The sequence below is a fragment of the Oryza brachyantha genome, chromosome 3 (assembly GCF_000231095.2).
Source record: "Oryza brachyantha chromosome 3, ObraRS2, whole genome shotgun sequence".
Taxonomy (NCBI): Eukaryota; Viridiplantae; Streptophyta; class Magnoliopsida; order Poales; family Poaceae; genus Oryza; species Oryza brachyantha.
This window is the reverse complement of record NC_023165.2, coordinates 29,703,774-29,723,510: the sequence shown is the minus strand read 5'-3', so window position 1 is coordinate 29,723,510 and position 19,737 is coordinate 29,703,774. Positions and strand designations below refer to the sequence as shown.

Here is a 19,737-nt window from a genome sequence, read left to right as displayed (position 1 = left end):
CCAGCCGGATCGGAGTGCGTCGCCCTAGAAGACGCTTTGTGCGCCGCCCGATCCCATCCAATCCATCCATCCATCCATCCGGACTAAACTAGACTAGACTAGGAGCGTAGAGGAGGAGTATTTGCGTTGCGCGGACGGGCGGACGGAACGGAAGGATCACCAACTCCTCTTCCTCTTCCTCCTCCTCCCTCCGCCGCCGCCGCCGCCGCTCTTCCTCCCCCCCCCCCCGGCCGCAACAACAACAACAAGAAGGGGCGAGGAGCATGGAACCTGATCCGCCCAAGAGGTCGCCCTGGAAGCAGCCCTCGTCCACGCCCAACGGCGCCACCATGGACGCCCGCCCGCCCCCTCCCGCCGTCATCGACGCCAATTCCTGGCCCGCGCTCTCCGAGGCCGCCAGGGCCCCCAAGCCTACTAACACGGACTACTCCTCCTCCTCCTCCTCTCCCGCCGCCTCGGTCAGATCTTTATTTTTCCTCTTGCTACTAGTCTAATCTAGTCTAGTGTAGGGTTTTGGTGGCGAGAGCTGATTGAGATTTTTCATAGGCCAAGCACTCCTCGCCCTCCCAGCACGCTCGCCACAAGCCGGCCAGGCGCGCTGACCACTCCCCGCGGGATGCCTGGGACTCTGGCCCTGGGAGGGGCGCCGCTCCTCAGAGACCCCACAACGGCGCCGCCGGCAGGAGGGGCTCTGGCGCACGCAGGAGAGGGGGTTTCGACGCCTTCTACCGTGGCCCCCCTATAGGCATTGCCCACTACATGCGCCCTGCCCCCCCTCCGCCGCCGCCCATGGCCGTTGCTCCGCCCTTCATGGGGGGACCTCCACCTCCGCCTATGCGACCTTTCTCTGCTGCTGGACCTGTCGTCTTCCACGGTACTCTCTCTCTCTCAATTTCTTCTCTTTTTTTTCCATTATTCATCCATTGCTTGATTGCTGTATACCAGTGGTATATTATGATCCTTCCTTCATCATCTCCAGAAATGCCATCACCTGTGTCTCCTGTTTCCCCAATGTACTATGTTGGGCCTCCCCCTCCTCCAGAAGCTCTCAGGGGTTTACCTTTCCCGCCTACCATGGTTGCTCCACCTCCTTACCCTTACTATCACCCCTCCACTGACCCTGACCCAGAGCCCGAGAATGAGCCTGAGCCTGAGCACCATACTGATCCTCAACAACATCGTGCCAACCTGCTCAAACAGATTGAATTCTACTTCAGGTGACTGTATTACTGTCTTACCAAACATTTTATTTCTCGCTTCTGGGTGTACTTCTGTTGACGATGCTCATGTTTCTTTTATCCACAGCAAGGATAACTTATGTACAGATGTTTACTTGAGGAGAAATATGGATGACCAGGGCTGGGTTCATATTGCTCTTATAGCAGGCTTTAAGAAGGTGGCCATACCCATATATATTCCATTGTTTAATATATGCATTACCCTCTACGACATTATATGCCTATTTACTAATTGCTACGTTGTCAACCATTGAACTTTTCAATTCCTCTGCTATCATAACATTTATCTCTGCCGCTTACTTATTTATTCTCCAGTAAATTTCATAAAACCGCAGATATTATAGTCCAAGGTTCACAAGACCATTTTGGGTTTTGGCATCTTGCACATAACCCTGGTATTCGGTCAAATAGTTTCACAAAACCACACTATTAACCAATTTAAGGTGATACTATAGAAAAAAAATGCTTAATCTTAAATGGCTATAACTTGTATATGATGTGTAAAAGAACTCGTAAATCTAGCATATTTTACATGTAATTTTACAACCCATAATTTTACATGTAATTGGTCAATGGTATGGTTTTGTGAAATTTACTCTTTATTCTTTCTTAACACAACCTCCTGGTACATCTTTTGGGATGCAATTTTAAAGCATTTCTAGTTACACCATGTCCCATTTAAATAACTATAGCTGAAACACATATCCTTGCATAGGCATCTGCTGCTTTGTATTTCTTGTGCTGATTAAGTTACTGCTTGACTAAAACTTCACGCATTTATCCTGTCATTAACAATAACTGCTTAATAAGGGTTGCACCTTGGACATTGTGCTTTTTTCCCATTTTGCATTGCATGTTTTCGTTCTAGAGCTTTACCATCTGATTATTACCATTTTGTTCCTTAGTATTGGTATAATGTTCGACCACATAATATGCAAGTCTGGTATTATTTCTATACCAGATGGACATTTGATTACAAGGGCAGCCTATAGATATTAATTAACGGGACTACAGTATCCCCAGTGCAAACCTATATTTTGGAAGAAGTTGTGGGGTTTTAGATGTGATCTGGATGGCTCACATTAGATGGTTTAATCTAGAAATGCGACTTTTGTTGGACTCTTATCTTTATTATGTATTAATTATTATCCCTGCATGAAGGCATGACCTTTGGTGCAAGAACAATGTGCATGATTTCTGGTCAGGTGCTTAGATTATATGTGATTATAGGAATTATTGTCTTGTCATGTTGCAGAGTTGCAATCAATTGCTGTATAGCCCTTAAACATTGATTGTCTATTTTAATCTCATGGGAGCATATATTTGTCGGATTCTAATAAAAATGGCTTTTCATGGTTATCCATACATATATAGTTGCCTTTTGTGCTTTGAGATGTGTTGTATATGGTATTGTTTTCCTAACATTCATACGCAATGGTTGTATTTATACTTGATGCTATGTCCTTGCCTTCTTCCCATTCATTTCTCTAGGTAGATAAATTCTCTAACACTTCAAAGGAAATCGTGTAATGAATGCCAGTTAATTTGGGCTATTGCTCATGATGACCTCAAAATTATATATTTTCAAGTTCCTGCCTAGTAAGTGCACATCTCGGAGTCACGTGTCATGATTTAATTGTCTTTTGTGCATGTTTTGGTCCTATGTCTTGATTTAGTTCTCTTGCATCCCTGAAAACAATGCAAGATATCGATGATTTAGTTTTGTGTTTTTTTGTATATATGTATGATAGTCCCTTTCTTTACAATGTGAATCATTTTCAAAATATCCGTACTCCCATGTCCATTAGTATAGGATGTGAATGAATCAAATCATGTGTATTTGATACACAACACAACATTATGCTGATGAATTCACATTGTAAATTGTTGGTTTTATAGCTATTTAAAGTATATTGTGTGAGAAATAAATTTCCAGAATTAAATTATGATCCAAATCAGAACAAACACAAAAGTCGACAATGGGCTATTACTGTATTATTTTGTGTTATCTAAATTCTGGTCTTGAAACTCGATGGTTGATAATGGCTAATAATGTTCCTCTTGAAACTCTATGGTTGATACTTGATACCAAAGTCGATGATGGAGTATTACTGTATTAATATTGGTATATGATGAACAATTCATACTTCATACCCAACCTGTAAGGATTAAGTTCCTTTTGAGTTGCTATGACAGTATGCCATTGCCATGCTGTGCTTCATTCCCATTTTAGCATAAAGAAATGCAAAATGTCAGCTTTCTGACCTGAAACACTACTTAATAACTTATAATAACACCTTGTTTTGCAAAGGAAAAGAATAGACAATATGTGCCATTTACCCTTGAAAATTAGATTGCACACAAGCTAGCTTCCTTTGGAGTTTTAGAGCTATATCCTTTTTCTTAGGAGCCATCTTCCTTTGGATGTGGAAGGTTTTCTCCTGTTTTGGTTAAATATTAAAACTGACTTTTTATAGTCATGTTGATCAAATTTTTAATTCATGTGTGTTCTGTTGGGGCTTTCAAATAGTTTGAAATAATGTTGTGTCATTAATTAAATTCGATTCCATTACTTAGGTTTAATAACCATAAGTATCTACTATGAAGTCCTAGTACTAGTTCAATCCATGCTGCTGTTAGATGTGAGATAGTAAGTGAACCACTTTAATGCTGGTCTGGGATAGTCTGCATTTGTCATATCATTACAGAAGCTAAGCAGAGATAAAATGTTCAGTATTTGTACTGGTAGCATACTAGCATATAGAACCAATGGGTTGTGCACCTTTCTTCATTGAATTCCCACTCCATATTTTATTACATTATAATAAAATGAATCTCCTGCCTTGGGTCTAGTTCTAAAATTTCAGCATAGGAAAAAAAAAGCTTGACAATGAAGTATTAGGCCATTCCCAACCCAATGACTAGGATGGTGTCCATAGCATTAAATAAGTTGCCACATAGGATGAAAAATGATGTGGCAAGTGAATAAATGAGGAAAGAGAATGAAACCATGTCTTGTATGAGACATGGTTTCTACACAACATTCAAGATATCATGTGAGATAAGTAGCATTCAATTTAAGTGTGGAATAGTGGTGTTTGCATTGGAAGAGTAGTGTCTAGTACTAGTTTCTTGATGATTGGAAGTTTATAGAAACCATATCTAGTGTTATGGGTTGGAAATGCCCTTAGACTAAAGACGTAAATCTGAGTCAAAAGGATGAAAATTCAACATAATTGGCAAAATACCAAAAATAACTAATGATGCACAATGAATGATCTTGGATCAGACTCACTGTTCCCAAAATAGACTTTGGGTCTGGAGCTACATGCTATTTCTGTAGATGTTTCTGTTCTCTATTACTCGTGGTACATTATATATTTGGACAATTTCATGTTGAGTGGTTCAAGGGTGCATAGTCCTCGTAGAGCAAACTAGTTGTTGGAACAAGGGGAAAACTCACAATACTGCTTAATCTGGAAATTACTGTTGCACTTTTATTTTTTTTCAAGGTAATTGTGTAGCTGCTGCATTTTATTACTTGTATTTGCAGGTGGTTGCCTTGCACTATCTATTGCAGCGAGTGTTTCAATCCTGTTTATTAACTTTGCTGGAACGTTGTATTTTTGCAGGTGAAGGAATCCACTGGTGACCTGCAATACATAAAAGACACTATCCAGTCCTCATCTATACTGGAAATGCAGGTACTACTCTCGTTTGGCTCCAGTTTCTTTTATTTCACAACACGTCGTTTTTAACCTGTAAAAAGCAGAGCATAAATATTGGATTGATGCTCCCTTTTCTAATAGAACAGTTCAACTTTTGGGATAATGCTTGAAACTGGAAACATCTCTCCTTGCTTATTTAGGCCTTTTCTGCCCCTTTGTCATGCAGGGTGACAAAATTAGGAGGCAAAATGATTGGAACAAATGGGTGATTCCTCGGGAGAGCAAACCTGGCTCATCAACTGCACCAAACCCTAATATCAACAACCTGACAGAACATCTTGGAGGCATGGGTCTGCAGGAATCAGCAGCTAGCTCTAGTACTAGTAGCACGGTGGATGAAAACCATCGTGAGGTTCTTCCCAATGGACCAACTTCCGGTAACAACCAAACACCAGTAGTTGAAGACGGTGCTGGTAAGCTCTAGCTATGATGGGTACACATTGGCTCCAACGCAGTTCATACTATGACTGCAAGGGTTTTGTCCGAGCGGCGAGTGACAGAATACGAGTAATGGTTTGCAATTTTTTGATGGTGGTATGCTTTTGGGGTGCATTAGACTAACTAGTGGAGTTCGTTTCTGGGGGTTTCAAGTAAGATGCTTTTTGTTGGTTTACCCTGGTACTGTGAAAGTTTCAGCCTTTCAGGTGGTCGGTAAAAAAAAAAATTGCTGTAGCTGAAACAAAACAGCAAACAGAAGGAATATTTAGAGGCAACAAAGAAGAAGAGGGGGGAGAGCCACCGGACGACGAAGGTGCACTGTGCAATTCTTGATTGGCCTTGGGGGTTTGCGCGACATTTGTCCCTGAAGTGTGAAGTAATGTCCGTTTCTCCCCCCTTCTGGATGTAAGCCTCCATTTTTTTTTTTACGGAGGATCTGAACTTTCTCGCTCAGAGTCAGGAAGATGACTATTCGGCAAGAATCTTTGGAACTAGCTTTTGAATGTTTACTACTACTGTTAAAAACATGCATGCGGATGTTTCTTCGGGTGGTTTGGGAATTTGGGGTAGGAAGGTGATGGTAAGCATGTTCCCATGGCGAAGCGATTTTCTGTAGCTCAAATAATTCACTTTTGTTCGTTGTTGATGGCTTTATTATGTCCATTAGCAAATTTAACATGAATTGGATGGGGTTCGGCGCACATTAATTTACTAGTGTGTGCCAAGATCTGGCGTCGCCTTGATGGTTGAAGAAGGTGCATGGCCACCCAACTGCATTGATGAGAGGTTGCCTGTTATGTTAGCTGTTTTCATTTGGTCGTCCCAAAATGTTAACGAAAAACAGGTGGCCGCCGTGCGTCTGCCTCGATGGTGGTATAATCTTACTGATGTGCAACAGTGATCGCCGCCTCGCCATCCTGCTGCTGCCTCTGAATCTATCTCAACAGTAGTAATTAATGGAGTGGAGTTATTAGCATCTACCTTCTCGCAACTGTAGTCTTATCCTGGTTACTCCATCAGTACCCGTATGCTTTTCAACCGCTCGCTTGCCTCCCTCTTTCTAGCTAATCTCTACTACCTTTTATTTTCCAGTGCCTCTTTTATTCTCTTCTTTATCTTCTGATGATGATCAATCGATTACGAGAGCGATTGGGGCTTGCACTGACATTGGAGCTTAGCTAGCCTGGCATATCGACAGCAGATACTGTTGAGCGTTTGGTGCCATTAATATTTGCCACTGATGATAGATGGACGATGCATTCGAATATCTATTTCTGTATCTCGATCAACAGGATCTGAGGTAGTACGCAACAGTACCGCTAGAAGCCTCAACTAACAACTAACTAAAGATTTGATGTGACGTTTTTATGAACTAAACGAGATCTAAAGCTTATTATACATCAATGTTTCTATCTATCTTACGTAGAAGTACTAAAGATGACAAATTGTTGCCAATTCATCCATGAATATATATTATATATATTCGTGCATTCATCTGCGTGTATGGCATGTTCTGGTATCGATGATCATCTGGGTCAGGGTGGAGTACAGGTTGTTGGTCGCATAATATAATTAACCAAGCGCGTGCATGCTATCGTCATAAACTGAACGCATGATTTAATGCCCACAAAACTAGCTTGTTCCTGGCTGCATGCTTGGCATTTTTAAGACTCCATCCTGGCCGGCTAGCTATATTTCCCACATGATGATCGGCCAACATAATTAGGCACCCCGGCACGTACTGACGTACCAAAACATGCATATACGTAGTCTACATTCGCACACCGTCCCAGCACTGGATCACTACGTAACTTAATTAACTAAGTCTATCCATAAATGTAAAAATTCTAAGGATTAATGTTAACCTATTCCCTCCCGTCTAATAACTATTATCGTTTTACACGGTCTTTTAAATATAATTTCTAACTATTATTTTCCATTGAACTATATGCTAAAAGTAAATAAATGTTTAATTTTATTAAAATACTCTTTATAATTTATTTGTTCTAGTGTTTTCAAACTATATATTTTAAAAGTTATTAATAGTCAAATTAAGTTTAAAAATTTTAACCATATTTTTCTCTGAAACTATAAGAATCGTAGGGGTACATCATTACTCCATTTTTCATGTTAGGACAGAGCGAGTAATATATAACTCAATCTCAATGGAAATTTCAAAGGTGTTAATAACATCATCGCCACCTTTTTCTTCCTTGCCCCTTTAAGAGCAAGTATAATAGCAGACTGTAAACTGGCTATATGCTTATGTGGAGGAGATAGAGGGTGAGAGAGTGTAAGCAGACTGTAAGCTTGTAGCCAGCTCAGGCACGGGAACCAAGAAACTCTGTGAGAGTGACATGTAGGTCCGGTATTAATGATGAAGAGCTGACTAGTATATGGATAGGCTAAGAGAAGGTTATAAGAAACTTTGTAGCCAGCTTGTTTTCTATATTATTAGACTTGCTCTAAACGTCGGTGTACTAATTATGTACTATACTACTAGTAATCATCGGCTAGCTAGCTGCTAGTAGTACTGAGTAACAGGCAGTTGTGATGCATGAGGTCCTGGAAATGAATTAATTAAGCACATGATCAATTATGCATGCTAGAGTTGGCTAGCTAGATCATGTGACTATGTCTATGTCATTGCCCTGGGTGTGCATGCAGCCGGCCAGTAGGATGTCCCTTTCTACTTATAATGAACCTGGCTGGCTGGCTGGCTATCTTGCTTGCTTGCATATATACATGCTATTTAATTATTAATTAGTAGTATATCTTTCTTTACATTTTCGCTCATATCTTTTCACTCCTGCTTATACTTATAAACCAAAATTTATTTTTTTAACATTAAATTTGAAGTTGATTTTAGGTTTTTCACTGAAGTTTATTTTTCAATCTTGACTTTTAGATAGTTAAGAATACATATATAAAAATTTTTATTCATAAATTATTTTTTTATTTACAAATATATCATTTATTTTTCTATGAAAAAGCAAACAATAACCCCTTTTACATCGTATCTATCATAGTATTAGTTTTTCTTTTAAATAATTGACTTGCAACACTATTGTAAATGTTGAACAGAGAATTGAGAGTACAGGGTGTCGCCATCTGAGGAGATGTACGTTGCAACTTGCAACTGCCAGGAGAATATTACAATAGTTCAGCATGTAGTAGTAGGCATGCATTTATTATTGGTAAATTAAGTCAAGTCGCCATCGCAGAGATATATGCATGTTATATATGCTGGAGTATGTACGTGCACGGTAACGAAGTTATGTACTACATATAACTTTATATGTTATTTCCTCCGGTTCCATAGTATTTATTGTTTTTAACCTTACTAACGTTAAATTTATAAATTGTTAATAGTGAATAACTTAGAATATTTATCATTTATGATATTTCAATAACATATATCGTATATTTGTTTGTGTTTATATACACACACTATATGCATGTTTTGGTATGTACATACCGGCGTGTGTTATAGTATTATGGAACCGGAGGAGATATTAACTAGCTTGTAATAAAAAGCTTTTTTTTCTTTATAGTGTGTTATTATCTAAAATGATAAGTACTATAGAGCTAGAGGAAAAACAAGCTTGTACTCTCTTTATCCCAAAATATATAATTTTTTATATTCAGATTTTGTATTATGCACAATATAAGTATTTTTTAACCGATTCTCATGATTTCAATCGTTCCATTAATGATTATATAGTCAATTAGATAATTAGATCAAAATTTAAAAATTAACCATGAAAGTGAGTAAAAAATCTTTTAACATCTCCTTAATAATCTATATTAAATAGATTAAAAAAAATCTAAAAATATTTATATTTTAGAACGGGAGACAGTAGGAAACTGATCAATCGGATGCATATATATATATATATATATATATATATATATATATAATGAGCACCGTAATCAACAGTGCTAGTAATCGTATATATAGACTATGTGGGCGGGTGTGCGTGTATAAATATAGGGGTGATCCAGAGTCCTGCCGGGCACGAGCACACTAGCTAGCTAAGTAGAGCGAGCGAGCGAGCGAAGGAACTGTGCTGGCTATACGCGCGCTAGCTAGCTTATTCGACTAGAGAAGCACGCGAGAGCGACAATTAATCTAGCTAGCTTATACTCCATCAGAGAGCAAGTCGACGTTAGGAGCTAGCTGGGAGATCAATGGAGCCTATGCACGGGGGCACGTCGTCGTCCATGAAGCAGCAGCTGCAGGTCGGCCTCCTCGTGGCGGCGTTCGCGGTGGCAATGGTGCCCACAACGGCGTGGTGCCGCGAGCTGTGCTACAACTCGAGCAAGGTGGCGTCGGCGTCGCCGCCGCCGGGGGCTCCGATGGCGACGGCGGTGATCGTGTTCGGCGACTCGATCGTGGATCCGGGGAACAACAATAACCTAAAGACGCAGATCAAGGCCAACCATGCGCCCTACGGGATGAACTTCGCCAACGGCGAGCCCACCGGCCGCTACTCCAACGGCCTCATTCCCACCGACTTCATCGGTATCTATCTATCCATCCCCGCCCTTCTCCGATCCAATCCATGCCATATGTATCTCTTCTAATTCACTCCTCCATTATTCCATCATAATTAACCTACATATGCATGCATATATATATATATATAGCTACGACCTCAGATGAATCATTAATCTGTTAATTTCTCCATCCCATCCCTAACCTATATATATACAGTAATTAAGTAGTAGCTAGTAGAGGAGTAAATTAAACTAGCTACTTGCTTCAATAGCTTGTTCTTCGATCTCACTTAATTCAAAGCTGCACTTTACAGTACACTCCAGTAGTTAGATAGTAGCAGACAGAGACGAAGGTCATCCTTGGAAATTGCAAAAGTTTTGTCATTTTAAAGTACTTTTTGACAAAAAAAATCTAAACACTAGGGGTAAGAAAATGATAACTTTATATTTGACATTTGACGGTCTATGAGAGCAAATTTTATCAAAAATACATAGGGACACAAACCACCATCTCACTTTTGCCAAAAAAATAAAAACTTTTATATGCATCTAAACACCAACTTGTAAAAATATAATGCCAAAACTTTTGCCATCAAAATTTTTATCATTTACCGTTTGTTATTCCAAATATCTATAAACAGGGCCGAAGTCAGTATACTTTATATCGCAAAAAGGAAGTGCACGTACACGTGTACTGTCAACAACGCTAGCTGGTAGTGCGTGCACTGACAATTAATAGCACAGACTCGAGCGGCCGCGATATATATGTTATCCCACTGCATATATTACATGTTTACTGTTGGAGCATATAGGAGATCGGTGAGACTGCTCATCAAACATTCAAACCCATGCATGCGTACATGTTTGCTTCACTTGCAATCACGACCAATACATACAATTCATGCATATACCGCTTCAGTTTAGTAATGTCTATCGTTTTAGACGAGAGGTTAGGATCAAACATTTAAAACTTTAATAATTAATAACTTATAAAATAGTATTTAGTTAGTATTACGAGGTACAACATGTATAAAAGAGTTTTTAAAAATATTTTAAATACAAACAAACATTTATTTATTATATTAAAATAGAAAATGATAGTTAAATATTTTTTTCAGACTATGTCGTTGTCCAAAACAATACAAATTATCTAACTGAATTAAGGGAGTATATGCATGGGTATAAATTATTCTTTTTCTTTCTCCTAGCTCCATGCATGATTTATGCAAGAATCTAAGCTACCTGCTGGTTCTACCATATATATGTAGCTTCACATATATAGTACTGTACGTGTGGAGCTGTTGCGTGGTCCACTATTAGACAATATGATCAGTAGTACGTACAAACTAGTCCAGTAGTGGTCGATACATGTACACACCTATGGAGTAGTAGTGTACATATGTAGGCGTTGATGACACTAGTTAGAGCCGGAGTCGTCAATTGGTCATATTAGCTGCTTCCAAATTTTCAGCTTTTAGATATAATATTTGGCTAGCTATTTTATTTAAAAAATTTTATGATTAATATTTTTATTGGTATTAGATGATAAACATGAATAGTATTTTGTTTCTGACTAATATTTTAAAATATTTTAATATATTTTTTAAATAAAATGGATGGTGAGACGATGGACATAAAAACTAGTGAATATTTATTTTTTGGGACGGAAGAAGCTGTGGCCCGTAGTACTTGATATATCCGGTATGCACGGACACAGTAGCAGTATATGCATGAGTAGGAAGGTAGGTAAATCGCATGCAGAGGAGGAGGCGACACGGACAGGGACAGCTCTCCGCGCGGCGCAGCCTCAATCACCATTAATTTTCATTTAATACGTACACAAATATATATGCACCTACTATTTCCTTTTCATTTTCCTTTTCCTTTTACATGACATGACATGACATGTATTGCGCGTGTCTCTGTCAAGTAAGTGTTAATTGGTGCGTGCTCTTTTCGATTTAATTAATTCATCACCGTCGAGCGACCTGACCTAATATAAGGTCTTGTTTAAGTTCTTAAAATTTTTTTTAAAAAATCCTATTAAATTTTTGGACACCTAAATAAAACATTAAACGTAGATGAACCAAAAACTAATTATACAGTTATGAAAGAAATCATGAGACGAATCTTTTAAGCCTAATTAGCCTATGATTAGCCATAAGTGCTACAGTAATCAACATGTGCTAATGACGGATTAATTAGGTTCAAAAGATTCGTCTCGCGGTTTTCAGGCTAGCCGTGAAATTCGTTTTTTCGTTCGTGTCTGAAAATCCAATCCGACGTCCGATCAAACATTTGACTTAACACTTTTTCTAAAAATTTTCTAAACACCACCTAAAAGTATGATCCATGAAGAAGACCGGCCGGAGTAGTAATTAATTAATTAATGGAAAACGTGTGCATGCAGTACAAGGGCTTAATGTGAAGCAGCTGCTCCCTCCATGGCTGGGCGTGGAGCTGAGCCCGGAGGATCTCAAGACGGGCGTCAGCTTCGCGTCGGGCGCCACGGGCTACGACCCTCTCACCCCCGTCATCGTCAGCGTCATCACGCTGGACCAGCAGCTGGAGTACTTCGACGACTACCGCGCCAAGCTGGTGGCGCTGGTCGGCGAGAAGGAGACGACCAGGATCATCGACGGCGCGCTCTTCGTCGTCTGCGCCGGCACCGACGACATCGCCAACACCTACTTCACCACGCCCTTCCGGAGCGTCGAGTACGACATCCCCTCCTACGTCGACCTGCTGGTGTCCGGCGCCGACCAGTTCCTGGACAAGGTGGCGGCCAAGGGGGCTCGCAAGATCGGCTTCGTCGGCCTGCCGCCCGTCGGCTGCGTGCCGTCGCAGAGGACGCTCGGCGGAGGGCCGCACCGCCGCTGCGAGGAGAAGCGCAACTACGCGGCCAAGCTCTTCAACTCCCGCATGGAGGAGGTGATCGCCGGGAAGAAACTAGATCCGGCCACGCGGATGGTGTACATCGACATCTACGGCATCCTCAACGATCTGGTGGAGAACGGCGACAAGTACGGCTTCAACGAGACGGCGCGCGGCTGCTGCGGCACCGGCACCATCGAGGTCACCGGCCTCTGCGACACCCGCTACGTCGACATCTGCGACGACGTCGACCAGCACGTCTTCTTCGACAGCTACCACCCCACGCAGCGCGCCTACAAGATCATCGTCGACAACATCTTTGACAACTACCTCCAGTTCATCGTCGGCTAGCCAGCCTACCCTCTTCTTTTCGATCCTGCATTAACTAGCCTGCTCCCCTACCACCACACCACCATCAATTACTATATATATATATATATATATATATATATATATATATATATATATATATATATATATATATATATATATATATATATATATATATATATATATATATATATATATATATATATATATATATATATATATATATATATATATATATGCGTCTTCAATATTACCAATCAATATATGTATGATTTTCCCATTTCTTTCTAAAGCTAAAGGGGATGGTTGTTTGGCACGGTATATTCGCAAACAAAAAATATTTGTGAATAAAAGTTTTAAGTATGTATTCTTAGTAATCTAGAAGCTAAGACTGAGAAAAAAACTTAAATATCAATTTTATATTTAAAACTGAAAATCCAACTTTTAGCTTATTATTAAGCATGACAGGTAGAAAAAAGATAAGTTATATAAGATGAGATGATGACAACCTGTTGGTACAACGAAAACAAACAGAAGTTCTATTACTAAGAAAAGCAGCTCCAAATCTATAATTGCCAAAAGAGGTATGAGCAGTTGAGAGCGTAACCGTAATGATGGCCAACTCGGGGTACATGCAAAACTTAGTTGTTGTTGTTTTTTTTTTTTGGAAAAAAAGGTGTACTTTCGCTCTCTCAAACCACGCAAAAAAAATATAATATATATATATATGTATGGGCTTATACTGTTGTTAGGTGGACGTGAGCCCATATATGTTAGTTGGGCTTACAATAGATAGATCCGTAGATATGCTGCTACAGTGCCACTGGCTGTTGAATGCGACCCTGTGCCAGTCCATTCTGCTGCGATGACCAAAAAAAATAATAGTGCTCAAAATTATTAACACAATCTTTCTTAAATTGTTTCTCCATGTGTATATTGAATTTTGAGTCAATTTCTTTGTGTGGTTCTGTACATAACGTCATAGTGTCACATATTTTTTTCCATATTTTTAAAATGCATCGAAAAATATACAAAAAAAAGGTGGAAAAATTGTAAGATGTGCAACACGCATACAAATAGCATCACAAAATATCAACTTAAATTACGATGTACAGATAACAGATTGAGAAAAAAGGGCAAATCTGTGCTCCAATAATAGCACACGAACATATTGTACGTACATTACTATTCACATAGTTTTTTTTATATATCTCCATGTACGTGTACTTCAATTTTGAGTTGATCTATCGTGTGATGCTCACGCTGCAGCACCTCAGATTTAGGTGCAATTTTGAGCTTGGGACCATAGTAGCTCAGCACTAGTGTAGGTATAGCACCTCAGTACGTACATTGGAAATTAATCTACTCAATTTTGATATAATTTAATCCAAAAGTTAACAAGAAAATATGATATCATAAATATTATAGTTATAAGTGATTCTCTAGTGCTATTACTTAACAAAGATATGATCATGGAGAAAAAATAACATAACCAAGCATGTTAAATATTTGTAAGATCTTTACTCATGTACCCCAAACTGGAGGAAATATATATATAGCTCCGGTGTGGTCATTATTCCCGCTGCATTTGTCATTTCCTTCAGCACTGTTGATGTCATCGTTTTCACCCGTGTCGTTCAAGTTGTCGTTATCGTTCCTCGAGTAGTCAACGTAGTCGATACCGAGAAGAGCACTCACACGAAGAACGTGTACGTTCCCAAAAACATGATCATCCGTACGTCTAACCATGGATGATAGTCCTAATTAACTCCGGACGCTTGCTGGTCTCAAGAACTTGTGCATGCAAGTAAATTTAAGATTGGAATTGGAGAGTCGTATGCAGTTCAACAGTGAACCATAAAGAATAACAGGAATGGAAGATATACACACACATGTATAGGCCATCCATCGATCAAGGTCAAAGATAAGGATGTGCATGGGTCGAACCGCGGATAGTTTAGGACCAGCTCTAGTTCAATAAAATGGACTAAGTTTTATCCTAAAATAAAATTTAGTTCATTTAGTTGAACTAGAGTCGACCCTAAAATATCCACGGATCGACCTATGGCCATCCCTGGTCAAAGACCGACCGACACCAGATGGCCTCGACCCCGGTAGTGACCTGATGTTCGACTCCAGCCAGCAACTCGATGCCCGACTCCTTTCCATAAAGTATTACTGTGCTTATGCCGTGTTTGATGAGAGGGTTGGTAAGTTAATTTATCCGGTGCGGAAAGCATAGTAATAGATTAGTATATGATTAATTAATTATTAATTATTAAAAAAATATATTAATATGATTTTTTAAACAATTTTCCTATAGAATTTTTTTGTAAAAAATATATTGTTTAGCAGTTCGGGAAGCGTGCGTGCGAAAAATGAGAAAGATAAGTTAACTAACTGATGTGGCTAAACGCGGCCTTAGTATTTTTGTGTGCCTTTCTAGTATAAGGCCAATTAAATGTAACAAGTACCTGATATTCATCCTTACCTTTTTGGCTTATATTAAATAGTATAAGGGAAATGGTTTAATATTGATGATTAAAAATTATTTATTATAGAACTATGATAAAAAGTAAAGACTATAAAATAAACTACATTAATAAACTCAAAATCAACTTCCAATTTAAGTTTTAAAATTTAAATTTTAGTTTATAAGTTTAAACATAAACGAAAAGATAAGACCGATCATGTAGTACGTATTGTATTCCGTAGCATATATTGGAACTTTTCCACATTTTTGTGCGGCGTTTGGAACTTCTATATTGGTTAGTTGCTTTTAATTATATAAATATATATCCTGTCATCTACTAGTGATCATGCATCGTATACGTCCACTTATTGATGATTATTAGTAATTAAAGCAAACCAAACCATGTGTGGATCGTAAGGCTCTTTTATTCGAGTACGTATCGTATAGTAGTAACTCAACTTGTGCCCCGGCCCCCCTGTCTCTGTCTCACCCTTTTCTTTCAACCTGCTTGCTTTGCTTTGCTTTCTCAAAATAAAAGCAAGCTAGGCACAATATATGATTGTGCAATCCAACGGACGCACTTAATTGGTCTATATATATATATATATATATATATATATATATATATATATATATATATATATATATATATATATATATATATATATATATATATATATATATCTTTTTAACGATTTATAAACACTGATGAATCAGCTAGCTGTTCGTCTTCAGTTGGACATGTATGCAATGCCGTGATCGAAATCATTCTTACTGATCGATATATCCTTGCTTGCATGCATGCATCAGAGTAATTGTACTGTGATATGATGCACTAGATCGATCGACATCACCTATCAATTGGTTCAAGGCATTCACACACACACACACATATATATATATAATAATAATAATAATAATAATAATAATAATTAAGTTAGCCCAAACAAATGAGCTGCTCAATGCAAATGCAGAAATAGAATTGAAACGTACGGAAAGCGATGGTGGACAGCACCCCGCGAAAGAAAGAAAGAAAGCAATCGATTCGGATCCGAAAGAGCAACGATCGATCGAGTGCACGCACTTATTGAGAAAAAGGAAAGAATGAGCTAGCAATCAAATAATTAAATCAGTGAGTCAGTCAGCTAGTGCGGAGGGACGGGGAGGCCATTAATTTGCTCCCATCTCAACCATCTCTCTCTTCCTTCCTATCTACTCCTCCATGTGTTTCAAAATAAATTATAACTTTAAATTTAACATTTATCCTAAATAAATGACCACTATAGTTAGTGTTGTTTTTTCTGTCTATCCCATCTTATTTAAATTTATTATACAAATATCTCACCACATCCATCCCCTACTCATACCCATCTCTTATTTAATTAAAAACGTTCTAATCATTTTTTTCTTCTCATAATTTATTTTCTCTCTAGTAAAGTAATCAGCTATTTTGAGACACAGGAAGTATCTATATGTCGCATTCATGCCATTCTAAACAATCAATCATATCCATCATCATGCAATCTTCCTATATACTTCTTTTCTATTCTTCCTCAATCCATCCATGAATGCATCAGATCAGGTGGTTTCCCTCAATTCAATTATTTCCACCTTACTATTACAAGTCTACTATATTACTAATTACAAAATAAAGTAATAGATCAGAAGTATCATGTTCACTCTCACGCCTAAAAAGTCTTGCATTAATCAAAAAAGAAAAACAGAATGTAATTAGAAACAAAAATCCATAATAAAGAAAAATAAAACATGACTGCATGTAGAAATACGGTTTAAAAATTCTGAAATTTGGATAAAAAATAATGAATATTGAGAGAAGAGTCATTCTACGAATATAATTTACAAACATCTAAAACCTGAATTAAATACATGTAATATTAAAATGGAGAGTCTGTACATAAATATAATTTATAAATGTTTTAAATTTTGATTAAAAATAAATAATATTAAGTGAAGAGATTCACGTAGAACTACAATTGAGAAATGTCATAAATTCGCGTTGAATAGTATAAAAAGGATATATGAGTAAAATTTATCTAGTTGTTAAAAACAAAATATTATTGAAAGAAGAGTTCATATCTTTATCTATCTTCTAGAAACCCCATATTAATCGTGGAAGATTAAAATAGCTAGACATTCTCATGTTAATTGAAAATTCCTAGAACTCATGTGTTAACTGATGAAAAAAAATAGGTTGCTCCTTCAATCCACATTGACAATTAGAAAATGAGATTACATCCTAAAATATATACCAATTAAAAATGTAATAATGAAGTTCATTGCTAGAGTCCAAACTATCAGCAAAATAACGACCATTGTTGGTTAACGCGTCAAATTTTCAACTAACTCGGGAAGCTATTTTTTTCTGATAGGAGTAACACTGTCTAGATTCCAAACCATTGTTGGTTTTTTTTCCCTGGACGAAAGAAGTATATATACTAAAGAGGATATGTTCACGTTGATTTATGGACATATAAATTGCTATATTAATAAGAATAACAGATATATAAGTTTGATCGAGTTACGTTTGGAGTTTAAAATTATATTATTGTTTCTTATAACAGATATAAGAAAACGTTTTGTCACAATAAAACGTGAAAGCTAGGCAATTTGCACCCGCGCGCGCACTAGCTAGTTAATAATTATTTAACAATTAAGATGGGCTCACTGCAGACTGTAACTGATTTGATCATCTCACGATTCAATTAATCCGATGATCATGGTTAAGGTTAATATAATTAGAGAGCAAGCATGCATGCATTCGAAAGGAATTAAGATCCAAGGGGTTTTAATTAATTACATACAGACTCAGAGGGATCGAGTGGCATTATTGGCATCATGCATAACCGTATATGATCGAAGAATGCGTGGCGTGCAGTGCAGTGGCAACAACTCAACTAACAAAACAAACTCGCCGATATCCATCTATCGCTTTATTTATCAAGTAAATGAAAAACTGATCCACGTCTCCTCCTCCTCCTCCTTTCCTTTCACATCATTGGCATGCAAAAATCGATTCATTCCCTACCTGCTGTCTCATATACCTTTTTGTTTTTTTCTCTTTCTGTTCTACATATTTTATCATGCATGCTTTAGTGATTTAACTACCTTATCACCCAATTGGTTAGCTTGTAGTAGCTGGTAGCTAGGTGAAATATACTCTATGGAAGACAGTACGTGTGAATCTGATGCTCTCAACTCAATCACCACTGTTAACCGTTTTTATCTTCCTTTTCATGTCTTTATATATACACACATATACATAGGCCGTGTTCGGCGTGATGGGTATAAGTTAACTTATTCCTGGCACGGAAAACGTAATAATCGATTAGTACATAATTAATTAATTATTAAAAAAATATAAAATAGAATAATATGATTTTTAAAACAACTTTCCTATAGAAAATTTTTACAAAAAATACACCGTTTAGCAGTTCAGAAAACGTGCGCGTGAAAAACGAGATAGATAAGTTAATTTAGGAGGCCTGACGAACGCGGCCATAGTACTATAACGTGTCTTATGTAATACTAGTTTTCTATATTTCGGAAAGAAGTAATATAATTAACTATCCACATGATATATATATATATATGGATCAATTTAAATATTTAATATATGTATCTAAATTTATTTGAATTTATATGAATTTAAACAACTCTAGAAAGTATTATGATGTGAAATGAAGGGAGAAGTTTTATATATGATTTTTTAAAAAAAATCTTGTGTCACCCAATTTTCTAGTATAAAATATTTGTACATTTAGGTAATTTACTTCCTTATTTAATTAGGAATGACTTTACCTCGTTGTGTTAATCCGTTTGATCAAGTATTAAGATGTGGCATTTATTCCATTCCTCTAGCTAGATCGATCGATCGATATCCCAAATAAATAAATCTAAAGGAGTTGCTAGAGAGATTCCTTATCTTGAAGAAATTAAAGTACTTGCTTGTCATTTTTCTGTGTACGTATTGATCAATGATCGATGGATGGAAACATAGCCAAGCATGTATCTGTAAGTTGTTCCCCACTGGCCACTGTACCATCAGTTTTCACCCTGATCAAGCTGGGCTGGTGCTACCTAGCTAGAGAAGAATCACTCCATTTCAGAGCGACAGAAGGAAGTGATGTGGTGGTAT

At 37.8% G+C, this 19,737-nt stretch overlaps 2 protein-coding genes across 2 annotated transcripts; both read left to right on the top strand.

Moving 5' to 3' along the window:
• Positions 1-117: 117 nt before the first annotated feature.
• Positions 118-6,283, top strand: LOC102716398 (pollen-specific leucine-rich repeat extensin-like protein 3). The gene is made up of 6 exons (XM_006651987.3): positions 118-458; positions 547-874; positions 980-1,217; positions 1,306-1,396; positions 4,871-4,942; positions 5,133-6,283. Exons 1-6 carry the CDS (start codon positions 264-266, stop codon positions 5,388-5,390), a joined length of 1,182 nt encoding a protein of 393 aa, XP_006652050.1. The 5' UTR covers positions 118-263; the 3' UTR covers positions 5,391-6,283.
• A 3,128-nt stretch (positions 6,284-9,411) lies between these two features.
• LOC102716116 (GDSL esterase/lipase EXL3) lies at positions 9,412-13,190 on the top strand. Its single transcript, XM_015835123.2, has 2 exons — positions 9,412-9,929; positions 12,315-13,190. Exons 1-2 carry the CDS (start codon positions 9,596-9,598, stop codon positions 13,127-13,129), a joined length of 1,149 nt encoding a protein of 382 aa, XP_015690609.2. The 5' UTR covers positions 9,412-9,595; the 3' UTR covers positions 13,130-13,190.
• Positions 13,191-19,737: the final 6,547 nt, after the last annotated feature.

Excerpts from the sequence above, each read along its gene's own strand:
- LOC102716398 (XM_006651987.3), top strand. The coding sequence starts at position 264 with ATGGAACCTGATCCGCCCAAGAGGTCGCCCTGGAAGCAGCCCTCGTCC. Across the intron at positions 1,397-4,870 it reads TTATAGCAGGCTTTAAGAAG|GTGAAGGAATCCACTGGTGA; the intron begins GTGGCCATACCC and ends GTATTTTTGCAG. Across the intron at positions 4,943-5,132 it reads CATCTATACTGGAAATGCAG|GGTGACAAAATTAGGAGGCA; the intron begins GTACTACTCTCG and ends TTTGTCATGCAG.
- LOC102716116 (XM_015835123.2), top strand. The coding sequence starts at position 9,596 with ATGGAGCCTATGCACGGGGGCACGTCGTCGTCCATGAAGCAGCAGCTG. Across the intron at positions 9,930-12,314 it reads CATTCCCACCGACTTCATCG|TACAAGGGCTTAATGTGAAG; the intron begins GTATCTATCTAT and ends GTGTGCATGCAG.